Below are 15140 nucleotides of genomic sequence, written 5' to 3'. Positions count from 1 at the left end.
CATGCTTTCTGTGTCAATAACCTAACATCCGTCTTGCATCATCTCTTCAGAAACGACGCTGAAGTTCTATAAAACTCCAGAATGATGTGTGGCCACTGGCATTTAGCAGAGAACTTGTTTTCCGTGGGCAAAAGTGACAGCAAGCTTCTATTACTCATTCAGTCCAGACTTTAAAATTGCACATTGATAACAAGCTCCAGTGCATGAACCTCGGACCCTGTAACAAAGGAAACCCAACCTGCCCTCACTTTTCCACTCAGTTGCAGGCTGCACTGGATTGCGCTGATTTGCAGCCTGTTGTTCCACCCTGGAAGACAGTCGCTGTACCCTAAAGGCTGCCTTTCTTTTGTAACCCATAGGACAGAGAGACGACAGAAGCTTGTGCAACCTCCCATATAATCTGGCTGGATTACAATCAAGATTCAAGTCACTTCCTTTCCAAAGCAGGACTCACTCATACCACTTATACCAAAGTTTATACTCCAGGCAGCTGCTCAAGACTCCTTAGAAGGGATTTTTAGGTCATCTTCAGGCCCAGGTTAGGTGGACCATTGTACAAGTCTTCATATAAGTGCCCTTACTGTGGTCTTTGGTTCTCAAGAGCCAGAAAAAGTAACAAGGATTACCACTGTCTTCTTGCTGTTTTCTTTGCAGTCTCAGCTCCTACTGCTTCAATCGCTGGCAAAGGAGATCTCTATAGTGCTTCTGCCAAGTAGAACTACTGCTGTTGCCTCAGGGTCTGATACAGCTGTTGGTAAACTTCCACCCTGCTCTCCCAGCTATTTTATAAGGAGCTTCGCATTATCATCTGGGCACAGTTACTGTGTTATCATTCAGTGTCAGATACTGAATGATCTGATTTTCCTCTAGCCTAGATAAAATGTTACAACTGCTTTAACTAAAAAAAAAAAAAAAACAACTTTACATACAAAAACATAACAGAGGAACCCAAGCCATTACAGAGGAAAAAATAAACTCCTTTGTATCAGGCACGAGCTTTTTTTTTCCCCTTCAGATCAGAAGAAACCCATTCTAACCAGAAAAGGTCCATCACTCCCACCAAAAAAAAAAAAAAAAAAAAAAAAAAAAGTGGAACTTCTACCAACTTTGCTCCCTCACTTCCAAGAGATCTACCTCAATCACTCATCCCTTCCGCTGGGTAGGAGCCCTACATAAGTCTACTAAATGCTGCTCACACCTCTTGACTGATCTTGAACACCTATACTCACCAGAGTAGTTAGCTACTTCTATAAAGCAACCTGTACACTTTTTATGCCAGCTCTCACATATTGCTTGAATTAAGCAATAAGTGGCCAACGAGCGTGGAACTGGAAGTTCTATGAGTGCTTAGATTGGAGTTGGATAAGACTGATGGAGAGGAGCAGAGTTTGTTGGAGGAAATGCCACAGAAATCTGATCTCATGTGTGTTCATGAGACATCAGACCACTGTGACATGAGTAATACCGCAGCATTGCAATGTACAAGCCAAACTAACCCAAAGAATGTTATTTTACGATACTATGAACATGATGACACAATTCCAGCAGGAGAAACGATGCTATCACAACGAAACTCAGTCTCAGAAGACTAGATGGAAGAAGTCAGAAGACTGAGGAGTTTATATACTGTACACATGTAATGGTTTAAGGAAGATCACCTAATTTCCATTCACGTAATGATAACAGCTGTTATCTTTGAGGTACTTTTATGTTTTAGTCCAAAACATTTGTACATTAGATTGTGCAGATTTTTTTTTGCATTCAAGTGATCTTAGAAGACATTAGTGAAGTCGGACTCTGTTTTTCAAGATATTTGCAAACTGAATATTTATCAGCGCTGTGCTTATTGTTTTAGTCTATGACTAATCCTTCAGAAAACTATAACCATTGCATGGCAAGTGTAATAGTAACTAACTGAATAAGACAGATTAAGTGTATTTAGAATTACCTATCCAAATCCATACTTTAGAAAAGCATATGTAGGTTTTACAATTAGGAGGTTAAAATTACATGGCTAAAGAGAAGTAAACTGTTTTCTTGAGATCTCTGGTACCTGTTTTTGTCGTGGTTCAATCACACCAGAGAGAGATTTTGAGTATAAAAACCGGTCAGGTTTGAGCTTTGTTTAGAAACTTGCCGGATAATTAGATGCAAAAGCTGTTAAATTTATATCATATTTCCACTGTTCAAGCAGAAATTATTTCCTGTAATAAATTTCACTGTACATGTTACTGGGCTTTATATAGATCAGAAATGGATATTTATAATTAGCCTGTATTTGTCTTCACCTCTATCTTTGTTTCCAAGGGTTGCTATGGATAACTGTTCTTCCACCTCCTGTGTTCTCATTTTGCAGGTCTTGTGAGTCTCACTAGGATGAATTCTCTCTTCTATAGCATTAAATATTTATACAATGACCTGATGAAACAACCTAGGTGAAAATATGGGCAATACTGCAATAAGTATTACAGGCTGAGAGAGTTGGGGCTGTTCAGCCTGGAGAAGAGAAGGCTCCAGGGTGATCTTATAGCAGCTTTCCAGTACCTAAAGGGGGCCTACAGGAAAGCTGGAGAGGGACTTTTTACAAGGGCGTGTAGTGATAGGACAGGGGGCAATGGATTTAAACTGAAAGAGGGCAGATTTAGATTAGATATAAAGAAGAAATTTTTCACTCAGAGGGTGGTGAGGCACTGGAACAGGTTGCCCAGAGAAGCTGTGGATGCCCCATCCCTGGAAGTGTTCAAGGCCAGGCTGGATGAGGCTTTGGGCAACCTGGTGTAGTGGAGGATTTCTCTGCCCATGGCAGGGGGGTTGGAACTAGATGATCTTTGAGGTCCCTTCCAACCCTAACCACTCTATGATTCTATAAGTATTACATCTTCTTGCTGTTAAACCTTAAAAGCATATTGCAGCCTTCCTGTGCCTTCCTAGGACAGCTGCCTCAAGCAGTGTAGGCAAACTGAGAAACGTGGTAACAAGTGAAACATTTTCAGGAGTTTGCCTCTTCTCTAAACGCGTATTTCCCGGGAATGCTAAAATTCATGCTAAGAAGTATGTCAAATAGTCAGAAATGACAAAAATGTCCACTTTCATTTCCATCAAGCTGAGATACCATATTGTATTTCCTTCGATGCATATTGCCACAGTAATACATTTATGGATTGATTTATTCCAACATGCATCTGGGAATGGTAAGAACTGCAGTTAAATACATGCTACAAAATAGTTCTGCCTAGCAAAGGAGATTGCTTTCAGCTTAGCGCTTCACGCTTTGAGAAACTAAGTTCAAACTTCACCCTTTTCAATGTCCATGATGGACCCAGGGGTATTGCTACCAGAGGGACCTCCAGCACTTCTCCGTGACAGCAAGATGACTTATGTTCTGCCCTCCCAGATCTTGGAAGTTGCTGAATGATAGCCAAGGGACTGGGAGACTTGTAATTTTTAGCAGCTGACCTTGCCCTGTGCCATTCGGATTGCACTTTTTCCTGGAAATAAATGCAGATTCTGGGATTTACTGCTGGGTGAGACCGAAGTGATTATGAATCCCACAGTTTTCAGGCCATCTGCACGACCTTTGGCAGTGGCAAAGCCTTCCCGGTCTGTAGCCACACGCTCACTTGCCCATTCTCCGTCTCTGCCCGGCACATCGACCGGCTGGTGGCCGGTGGCCCGAGCCGCAGCTCGGGATCACGGATGGGGGCTGCGGTGGCGGCCTCGAGCCCCCGCCTAGCCTTTGACTCGCACCGCGCTCACGGCCGGAGCGGGAACCCAACACAAATTTTACAAAGCTCAAGGGGAAGCGAGAGCGCTGGAAAGCAGCGCTGTTCCCACACCAGAAACCCTGGCCCGGCGGGGCTCCCTCTGTCTTTCTGCAAACCACGTCCTTCTGCACATCTTTTCGCATCCCTCCGTCCTGCCGCATCCCTCTGTCCTGCCGCATCCCCCTGCCCTCCTGCATCGCCCTGCCCGTCCTCCTGCGCCCCCCTGCCCACGGACGCTCTCAGCTCCCTCCGGCGGGACCGCAGCTTCTGCTCCATGTTTCCCCAAGCCGGGGATCCCTCCACCCGCTCCCCAAAACGCTGCAAGCCGCCGGCAGCACCACTGGGGCCGGGCCGGCAGCTCTGTGCCCGGTGCCGCCTCGCCCCCCGCGGTGCCAGCACGAAGAAAGGGGGGCACAAACCCATGACGTCAGAGTGGCGGAGGGGGAACACGACAGAAATGCCGCTGTCATGACGTCATCCTGCTGCCGTCCCCGCGCGGGACGAGCGCCAGGAAACCGCGGCTGCCGCCGGTGCCCGCCCGGAGCCGCCCCCGGCGGGGCGGGTCGCGCAGCGCGGCGCGGCGCGGCGCAGCGCAGCGCAGCGCAGCGCAGGGCGGGTCCCCGCGCAGAGCCGCTGCCGGGTGCGCTGGGCCCGGGCAGCCGCCGTGCCAAGAGCTGTCGGCGGGACGATGCGGATGGCAGTCGGTGCGGCAGCGGGCGAGGGGGCAGCGCAGAGCCCCGGCCCCGCCGCCGTGTCGCTGGGCTTGAGCGTGGCCGTGGTCTCCAGCCTGGTGAACGGCTCCACCTTCGTCCTGCAGAAGAAGGGGATCGTGCGGGCCCGCGGGCGAGGTAGGGGCCCGGCGCTGCGGTGGCGGCGGGCGAGACCGCCGCCCGGGGGCTTCTCAGCCTCCCTCTCCCCTCTGCACCACCGCCTCGCCTCCCGGGAACCTCCCCGGTCTCCGGAACACCGCTCCCGGCACCGTGCGTCCCGTGGGTGCCCCCGCCCCGGGAGCAGCCCGGCCTCCCCCGGGGCAGCTCCCTCCCCTCGCCTCCACGAAAAGGCGCTGCGACGCCGGTGGCCGGCACCGGGGGGGGCGGGGGGTGGTCTGCCGCGGGGCTCAGCCCTGGGGGCCGCGGAGGACAGGGACCCCCGGGTCTTGGCAGACCCTCTGGCTGGGGGCAGGTCGCGGTGCCGCCTGGAGCGGGGGCCACCTTCCAGGCGGCTGGACCGTGGCAGCCGGCCTTAGTGTCACCCCAAGCGTGTTTGACATCAGAGGTCGGTGGCTGGAGCGCGCCGTAAGGGACGTAACCAAGGGACGGCAGGTGGAGAGCTGCGGGGCTGTATTAAGCGTAGTCATCAGCAACAGCTTCCCGGTGCATGGCCTGCTCGCTGGTCTTCTGTCACGCCGTCATACGATTCGTGGACTCGTGTATGTGTGTGTGCGTGTGTATGTGTGCGTGTGCACAGGTTTCTCTTGCGGTGTTTTCACGTGCTTATGGGACTTTCCAACCCGTTTCTCTGGCTCAGAGAGTTTCTTGCCATGAAAAGCACCAGCACATCTTGTCACTTGTTTATTCTAGCTCTTGCACAGACACACAGCACAAGTTACGTCGGTCACGTGGTGGTTTCCTTTTGTAGAGAAGAAAGGCACGCCGATTACATGAAATAATTTCTTTCTTGTATTTTTTTATTGAAATCCCATGCCTCATTGTTTATGAGATGAGCGTATTCAGGAACTGAGTGTGCTATCTAGACAGTTTAGCCAAAACAAAGCAGTAAATTCACAAAGCATGAAGACTTTCTCTATTTTATTCTGAAATTGTAGCTCCCGAAAGCATGCAGCCTCTGAATAGTGTTTTGCTAGTTGCATCTTGATGCTTCGACTATGGGAAAATGCAATATATTTATTTGTTCTTAATATTGTGCTTTTATGTGAGGGGAAAGTTGTAAACATAGGTTGCATGAGACCTTAATTGTATTTCTGTGCTCAGTAGCTGTTTGTTTTGCAGGTGATGGTGTCTATCTATGTGTGTGAGCATGTGCCCATAGGTTCTGGGAAGTCTTTTTTCTGAAAAATCCTTTTTAGTGACCAGGACATGCTAGGTATTTTCTCTCTCTCTCTGTCTGTAAATATGTATATATACACACACATATATGTGTATTCGAGATGGTTAGTGTTAGAGCAGCAGTGCACTTCCAGTGCCTGCTGCACTTAGCGTGTTCCGGGTGGATGCAGTGGAGCAGAGGAAGCTCGCAACTGGGTTACTACCAGCTGGCAGTCTGATCGAACAAGTTTATTTTGCCTTGTCTGCAATGACCTTACGGTTAAGTGCCTCAGACTAACTACTATTTTGCAAGCATAGTATCCCTTTCCCTCCAAGATGGCTGTAATCCATTTTTATTGTCCACAGAGAGATCACACTTGCATCATAGGTACAAATCTTTTAAGGGAAACAATGAGAAAACGCTAGAGAAAGGAATGACTTTCCATCCCAAGGCAGTTGGAGAAGTTTCCATTTCGCAGTATAGTTGAGTCGAATTACTCCTGAACAGCTTTAAGTGGAGCACTGGGTGAAGTGAGTGATGGGTGTGTGCCTGTCTCCTCAGTGCTGGCAACTGTAAAACATCCTGTTTTGAAGATATTACTGATGTCTATTTGTATATCTTACTGAGTGATACGTAGTATTTCCTACTGCTGTGCTCAGAGTGGAGACATCCAGGCAAATACCCTGGATTTCTTTCTATTTCATGTTGTGAAACAGTGCAGTTCTGCCTTGAATTTAGCCGTTGGAGCTTCAGGCCAGAGATCGCCAGTGTCAGATTATGTCTTTTTTCCATTGGCTTCAGTAGGTGTTGTATAATTAACAAGGAGGCACTTCAAGTCTTTTCTGTCTTCTCTATTGGATCAATAATATAGTATCAATGCAATTAGTAATTCTTCCTTAGTTAGAAACAACAGTGGGAGACAAATATTTTGCAAAGTTATCTTACTTGAGTCAATATTTTCTATAATTTGTGCCCCCAGCAGTGTTTTTATTTTATATGCAATAACAAAAGTATAAAAAATTATTACACCCACTCTAAAGCTGGCCATTCTCATTAGTCATTTTCCATCTCATTTCAACTATATAATGTGATTTTCAAGCGCTTAATATTTTATACATCTCCAGAGCTATAGATTACTGTGTTTTCTTTCACTTGGGATTTCAGAGACAGTACGATGTTGCCTATTGCTGCAGCAGGTCTTGAGAGAGCATCTTCCCAAATAAATGCAGAGCTGAATTGCTAGAAAGAGGAGCAGAACGTAAGAGGGTAATGTGATGCCAAGGTCGCGCTCAGTGGAAGCCAGGCTTTAGTAAGTGGTCATTAGCCTTGATGTTCTACAGAAGCAGGGCTTATAAAATGAGGTGCACAGGCTCCCCTGGCTCATCCTGAGGCAAGAGCCTATAATCTGACAATGAAAATAATCACCCTTGAATTTAGGAGACATTAAGGGACAATCCAGAGTTTTTACTCCTCTCTTTGAAACGTGGTGGTATGTCAGGAGTTCAGAGGCTTCAGTCGTAGCATTTCCCAATGCTCAAATGCAGGAGGATCAGTCCATGCTACAGTACTGCCAAAGCTGTGTGCCAAAACAATTTCTCTGCGACGATTTCTCTGCTACAGTTTCATTGACGCTGTATTACCAAACTAATTGATCCAAATTATGTTTTGTTTCCATAGGTTTCCCATTCTCCTAGTAGCAGTTCTAACATGCATGTTTCAATGGCACCGTCAGAAGCATTTGGTGACATTTTGAACACTCCTCTGAGTAGTAACACGTTAGTGTCGCATAGGTTCCTCACGGGAAACCAGAGCTTCTGACTAATATGTTGTCTTAAGAAGGTCCAACTTGGACACTTAGGTCAAATCCAAGCACCTTCTCTCTTGTTTTCCTCCCATCAGTTGCTTTGACAAAGAGGGTTAAGATGAAGGTCCTTAATAGTTGAGACTGTTGAAATTATTCTATTTTGTAGTTCAAATACTGCAATTTCGTATTTTTCTAATATGTCTTCCTATACTTCCTCTTCCAGGTACTTCATACTTAACAGATATAGTATGGTGGTCTGGCACTATTGCAAGTAAGTATCTTAAAAGCTTTGATTTTTTTTTTTTGAAGAGAGAAGTTGCAGTTAGATGGTAAAATGGTTGCAGTTAGATGGTAAAATGACACATCAGGAAATCTAGGTTCTCATCTTGAATCTCATGCTTACTTGTCAGGAAATTCCCATCCCTCATAAATGTCCCACCTTCAGCAAACTCTCATTCTGGCTGCTGTGTCTGACGGTGTTTGAGAAGGCAAAGAGCTGGGACAATCCCAAGTCAGACATCTGTCCAGATTTCCGAACCGGTTGGTACTTGCAGCCCTTGGCAGCCACACACTGCTCTGACTTTGGGCTCCTGCGCAGTTTGTGTCTCTGAATTGCGCCGGTCTGCTCCATTTTAAATAAAAGTCAAAGCTGAATAATAAATTGTCGCTCTGCACAAAAGGGCTCATTGAGCACATGTTATTTTTTGAGATCAGAAAGCACTTAGCCAGCCTCAACTGAAAAAAAAAAAATAAATCCTTTTTGATTTCTAGTTCGACAGATACAGTTTCAGTTTTGCTTTTAATCTGCAAGATTAATGTGAAGCCTTGTGTAGTGCTGATAGGAGATCAGTGTAATTTCACTCTTAGTATCTTTGTAAACTCTGCTCAGGCTAAGTTCGCACTCTGATGTTGAATCCAGGGCATAGGGAGCAGCTACCTTTCTCCTCTTGCAGTTCAGCCCTAGTTTTACTCACGAGTTTAAAATCATACCCCGCTTTTAGACTCTAACCCAGCCTTTTGTGAATTATTTGGAAATGTTCTGATGCTGTTTCTGAAGTGCATCCAGTTGTGCACCTTGTTTTGTGGCAACAAGGTAAGTCTCTGGTTTTGTTACCTTCAAGTTATGCAAAAGGAATGGAAACTGATAGATCCCTTGAAGGACAAAGTTCTTCAAGCAAGTCCAAGTTCTTCAAAGTTCTTCAAGGAAGCGTCAAAGCCAGCAGAGCTTCAAAGGGAAGTCCTCGGCTAATTTAACCAGAGTTAGCTAATTTAACCTGAGTTTAAGTAGTACTTTGTCAGCTTCCTCCTCTGCCAGGCTCGCTGCTGCCTACGTAGCAATAAATCTGTGCATTAATCACTGCTGTTAATCCCTCATGAGGCTTCCGTCTTGAATCTCTGAGAAGAAGGAGTTAAAATAGGAGAGGTTTTATTGCAGGAGTTTATCTTGGTGAATCAGAGAAAACGATTTCATGCTTAAAAGAGCTGACAATTGAATGAAGGCAAAATAGCTGAAGGGAATGGTATCAATTGGCTTTTGTCCAGTAGCTAGGTGCAGGTATTTCAAAACAAAGCCTCAGTAAACTTACAAAGGAACCAAGGGAAGAATTGCTTAAGGACGTTATAGATTCAGAATTACAACAGAGGCACAGATGGCAATAGCAAGGGCGAGGCAGGCACCTAATGGGATGCAGAGAAAGCTGATGTTTGAGGAATTAGCAATATCCTCAGTTATCTGGGTGAAATTATAACAGCTGACATCATCTTCTGAAGCAGGGAATTTGGAGTTTGGATGACTAACAAAACCCACATAAACTCTGTCAACTTGTTTTCACAATATTTGTTCAGATGGTGAACAAGCATTTCTATGTTGGTATGCTGACTCAGCATAATATGCCTGACCATCATGGGGCCTTGGGATCCACTGGGTTACTGAAGACTTCAATGGAAGGGCTACAGATTCTGCTAAAGGATTTTTTTGTTTAAAGTCAAAAGAGTGATTGCAGCATGTGTACAGGTATTTGAATGACCATTAAACTAATTAATTGGCTAATTAATTAGTTTCAGTGCAGGTTTTGATAGCAGCATAGAAGTGGCTGGGTTTTCTAGTGGATACACCTATGTTAGCATTTTATTGCAGATGGGGAATGCACTTGTGAAGCGAATCTGTTTGTCTGCATGAATTGGGCTTTCTTTCACGTTGCAGAGCAGTGTTGGAGCTCCCAGACAGGCCTTTGAGATGAAACTAGGCTGGAATATGCACTCTAGGAACATGCCTAACACACACCAGCTGCTAATAGACTTTCAGTCCGTGGGAGCAGGCTGAAGTTAGTCTGAAATAAACCCCCTGACATGCGTAGAGCAGACATCTTTGCTGTACAGTTCTATTTCTGGTCTCCTTGCTAATGTAGACGTGTCAGTGTGCATCAAGTTTTGTGTTGAAATAACTTTGGGGATATTGATAGTTCTTTAGCAAGTTTAAAGCTTGGTGTCCCTTCAAGAACTGAAGCCATGAATTGGCTTACAGCATTGATGTATCTGGAGAAGAATTTCTATCCAGAGAGGACTGGTTGGCAGCAAAGGTCCTCAACATCAGGTAGATGGTAACAATTATGGAGATTCTTTTTTTAATTGATCTTGATTAGTCCTGATCTGTCATTTGTGGTGGTAAGAGACTGTTACTCTTACTCCCTGGTGATACTGAAATCTTCTGGTAAGTTCAGTTGCCTTACAATATGTGCAGTTCGACTGAAGCTTCAGAGACCTAATTTATGGTAAGTTCAGTTCTTCCAACAGAAAGTTAAGGTAGCTGACCTCCAAAAAAAAGCAACTTTTTGTCAGAGTCACTTGGAAATGTATGTAATCTGCAGAAACACAGCGTGCTAGCTGTGTCCCGTCCTTCATGCAAGATCTGCTCCAGTGCTTTCAGATGCCTTGAAGGTAATGCTGAAGTTGCCACATACATCTGCTGAAAAACAAGCCCGAGGCTGATAGCTGAGTTACTCTGTTCCCAGGGGCAGGGAGAATTCAGGAGACCATCACTGACTCTTGTGCTCTAGAAATGCTGCTCATTAACTTCTCTGGCTCACTCCTGCACAGTGAATTGAATTAGTATAATTTTGCCATACTCTGCCATTTTGTAAGTTTGTTTGTCTCCTTCGTGTTTCCTGTAGGTTACACAGGTCGTCAGCTCTACTGATAATGTGAACTCATTTGGTAAATTAATTAATGTTTGCACAGTGCTTTGCAGGTGTAAAGAACAGGATGATGGTAATGATATTTGATAGTTGAGGGCAATGCCAGCCAGAGCATAAAGACAGCTTGGATTCTCAAAATGGTTTTAAGTGCTGATAATGGCTCTTAACATCAACTGGAAATTTGAGCTATATGTAATGTGTGTTCAATATCAAGGTTCTTGCCAGTTACCACAGACCCTGTAACTATCCAAGCATCACGTTGACTGACCTATTATAAACTTGCCAGCACTTACAAAACCATCCAGCTTTTCTTTTTTAACTGAAAACTTGAGCGCATGAACCGTTTATCACAGCTGTGATGTGCAATAGTGTGGTACATTTTGGAATTTGCTTTTATTGGAGGAAAGACAAAATTAAGATTGTGAGGCTGTTACTGTGACTCGTCAGGGATCTGGTCTTTTTACAGTTGTCAGGAGTTACTTTTGATGTGTTGTGAAAAGTTAATGCGATCTACTGTATATTGAAGAGCTTTTATGCATGTGCTTACTATTTCATTATTAGATTCCTTTTCTCAGTACTGTCCTTACCCCTCCCCTCCCCCAATGTAATACTGTTTTTGGAAAATATAACCAAGTGCATTCGTGTTACGTGTATGCACATTCTAAAGCTGAAATAATGGGTTATATATACTTGTAGCCCTCTTCATAAAAATGTTTGAGTGTAATCCATGAGTGTTTCTAATTCATAGTTTTACTTATATTTAACTAAGAGAAGTTGCAAGTGAGATTTACTGTGCCCTCTTGGATCTTCTTGTGTGGCAAATATAAATCCTATATTAAAAAATAATTTAAAAATACAGAAAACTTCCAGCTGTTTTGTTTAAGTGCAAAATCAGAGCTAAGCAAATCTGTGACATCTGTTTTCCAGTCTTTCTCAAACAGTATTGGGTAAATTTTCATTACTTCTTTTTCAAAGGGATTTAAAGGCATATTTCTGGCTCTCTTGACAGTGGCTCTGGGTCAAATAGGCAATTTCTTGGCCTACACTGCAGTCCCAACTGTGCTAGTGACGCCCTTGGGAGCTCTTGGCGTTCCATTTGGGTAAGAGTTTGCTTTTCTTGTTCTTATCTGAATGTTGTTACTACTTAATAAAATGTCAGATAGACTCTCACTGGAGGTCCACTGAGAAGATGTCAGGCTTATGACTGTTAATGATGTGTTATAATGTCACCGATTCCTGTTTTCCCCAGCAAAGTGATGGGAGGGGAAGGCAATGATGAAAAAGGGTTCCTAAAACATCTTGTGCTTTAACTATCACTATGACATGGAACACATAAGCATATCTTTTTACTCTTCACCGTGCTTATTCTGGACTCTTCTATCTATTCTCTTATTCACAGTTCCCTTACTATGTAGATCTTTCCTTTTGTCTCACATTCTTTCTCTCCCCTGCTATCCACAGTCCACACGTGTTTATGATGCTGATTTTCATTTAATTGGATTTGGTCCTGTTTCCTGAAGCAAGAGAGTCCTTTGCATATGCGTGCCCATAGCTTCTTGCATGTTATGCCCATGTGAGGGGAGGGAACAAAAAAGGCAGCAAGCGTTCCTAAAAGGAGTTTAATGTGCAACTAAAAGTTTTGTGAACAGCCAGACTACAGCTGTGAAACTACTGCAGTTAAAAACAAAGCTGTGTCTTTCCTCGAGATTTTTCTGTTGCTTGCTGTTGTCTGCTGAATTGCATATCTGACTACACACTGGTCACTACTTCAGAGTGTAGATTGCTATGTGTGGGCTTCACGGCTGTCTTCAGTTTCGTACGCTACGAAGCACGCTGATGGTACTCTACTTACCACCTATTATTTTGTCCTAGGCCATATGATTTTGTGTATTTTGGTCAGCTACATGTCTGAGCTGAGCCTTGTGATCTTTGTAACTAAAGGCCACTTTTATCTCATGACTGTGTAGCACCTATAAAATGGGGCTTCTGACAGCTTACCAAATTGTTAGCAGGTAGATACCTGCTTCAGGTGCCAGATACCTGTTTTGAAGGTTCGGTGCTTTTTTAAAGGGGATGATGTGATGTTGGTTTTGGGGGTATTGCGCTTGGGGTTTTTGTTGTTTGTTTGTTTGTTCCTGAGATGAAACATCAAGGATTGAGTAAGGTAGACTGGATGAATCTTTCCTAAGATAAGTCAGAAATGCATTTTGAGGATCCACCAACATATGGTCGAAGATCCACCAACATTTAATACTGTTCCTTTAAGAGGGAAATTCATGTGGCACATCACTGTTAGAGCATTATTAACAAGACGTATTCAAGCTTTTAATTTTCTTCCTCTTTGTGAAAGGTCCATTTTAGCTTCTTACTTACTGAAAGAAAAACTGAACATTCTTGGCAAGCTGGGATGTTTGCTGAGCTGCGCTGGGTCTGTTGTTCTCATCATCCATTCCCCAAAGTCCGAGAGTGTAACGACTCAGGCTGAGCTTGAAGAGAAGCTTACAAATCCAGGTACTTTGTTCTTTTAACTCATAATGATTTTGTGCATGCAGGAGGAAGAGGCTTATGACTTCCACCAGGTAGGAAAAATGACAAAGGCAAACCAGTACGGCTTTTGTGTAGGAAAACTATGCCTTGCTGTACTTGGAACAATCAGATTTATTGACGCACGTGTGCATGAAGGAAAATGTGGATACTTTTGAAAACAATATCTGGCACAGCAAGCTCAGAACAATGGCCATTTGAACTTGTAATTTCCTAAAATTATGAAAAAGTTTATCTTGCTACTTAGAGATGAAAGGTATAATTCCAGGATGCCAATTTAAGTTGTTTTATACAAAACAAAAATACTGATTGTCTTTTGTTCTTTAATTCTGCATTTGTTTTTTTTATTAGAAGTTTACACTAGATACCAGTTATGTTCCAAGCAGATTTCTTTGCACAATAAAGATGTGTAGAAGCACGCTGTTGAGACATATGCTGAATGCCTGTTCTTTCTCGCAGAGAATGTAAAGCCCCACTAGCTCCTGGAGGACACATTCTAGTCCTAATACACACCAGACCCACTTTTATTTTTCTTGCGTAAGAGCTAAACTGCCAACTGTTGTTATTTCCTTTAATTGCTTTAGGTGAGAGAAACTCAAACCTAATAACATCAACTATCCAAAAAATTTGCAAAGGAAAATAAATGCCCTGGTGTAAATTTTCCATTTCAGTCTGATCAAAATTAATTGGAAATACATTTCTTTAAAACTATGAAGCATGAAATGTTTTTCACCAGTCTAATCTGTGTGCTGATGCTATAATGTAAATGATATAGCATCCCAGTTCTTCCAGCTCTCCCTACTCACCTTAATGGGATCTAGCTTTGTCTAAGCTCTTTGCTAGATCCACGCACCATTCTTTATTGAACTGGTAATCAATGAGATGTTATCACAGCTGTCTGTCATAGGGGGCTTTAAGGAGTATAATCCTGATGGAAAAGAGAACAACAACAAAAAAAGCTGTCTTAAATCCAGTTCAAATGTGCAACAGTGTTTATTTTACTACCTGATGATTTATTTTACACAAAGAACATGACAACAGCATCAGTTGCAGATGCCCACAACATCTCTAAAAGCTCAGTGATTTGAATATATATTCAATAGCAAATCTTAATCCTGGTGTGTGCCTGAAGTTCACTGGTATGACATGATTTGCCTGCTAAAGTTTTTAGAAGACCCAAGAGTTCTCACCATGCTATTATCTTGTTTTCTTTTTGTTTTCCAGTTTTCGTGGGTTATCTCTGCGTAGTACTGCTAATGCTTCTCCTGCTTATCTTCTGGATAGCTCCAGCTCATGGACCTACCAATATCATGGTTTACATCAGTATTTGCTCTCTGTTGGGCAGTTTCACTGTTCCCAGCACAAAAGGCATTGGGCTGGCTGCTCAAGATATCTTTCACAATAACCCCTCGAGTCAAAGGGCTCTGTACCTCTGTCTGGTACTTCTGGCAGTATTGGGATGTAGCATTATCATTCAGTTCAGATACATTAATAAGGCATTGGAATGTTTCGACTCGTCTGTGTTTGGTGCCATCTACTATGTTGTGTTTACCACCCTAGTCTTGCTGGCTTCAGCTATCCTTTTCAGGGAATGGAGTAATGTAGGAGTGGTAGATTTCTTGGGAATGGCTTGTGGATTCACCACAGTGTCTATTGGAATTGTTCTTATACAAGTCTTCAAGGAATTCAACTTCAATATTGGGGATTTAAATAAACCTAACATGAAAACAGATTAAAATATTTTTTGAGAGGAAACTGGATGGCTCAGGGAAGGATGCAGAGCCTTTC

At 43.6% G+C, this 15140-nt stretch overlaps 1 protein-coding gene across 1 annotated transcript; it reads left to right on the top strand.

Moving 5' to 3' along the window:
- Positions 1-4437: 4437 nt before the first annotated feature.
- On the top strand, positions 4438-15096 carry NIPA1 (NIPA magnesium transporter 1). The gene is made up of 5 exons (XM_086609836.1): positions 4438-4612; positions 7838-7885; positions 11818-11908; positions 13159-13319; positions 14577-15096. The coding sequence occupies exons 1-5, from the start codon at positions 4453-4455 to the stop codon at positions 15086-15088; spliced, it is 972 nt and encodes a 323-aa protein (XP_086465962.1). The 5' UTR covers positions 4438-4452; the 3' UTR covers positions 15089-15096.
- The last annotated feature ends 44 nt before the right edge of the window (positions 15097-15140 follow it).

Source organism: Tauraco erythrolophus, chromosome 1, assembly GCF_009769465.1.
Source record: "Tauraco erythrolophus isolate bTauEry1 chromosome 1, bTauEry1.pri, whole genome shotgun sequence".
In the NCBI taxonomy this organism is placed as follows: Eukaryota; Metazoa; Chordata; class Aves; order Musophagiformes; family Musophagidae; genus Tauraco; species Tauraco erythrolophus.
Note: the sequence above shows the minus strand (reverse complement) of the source record. Positions and strands in the feature narration are given on the sequence as shown.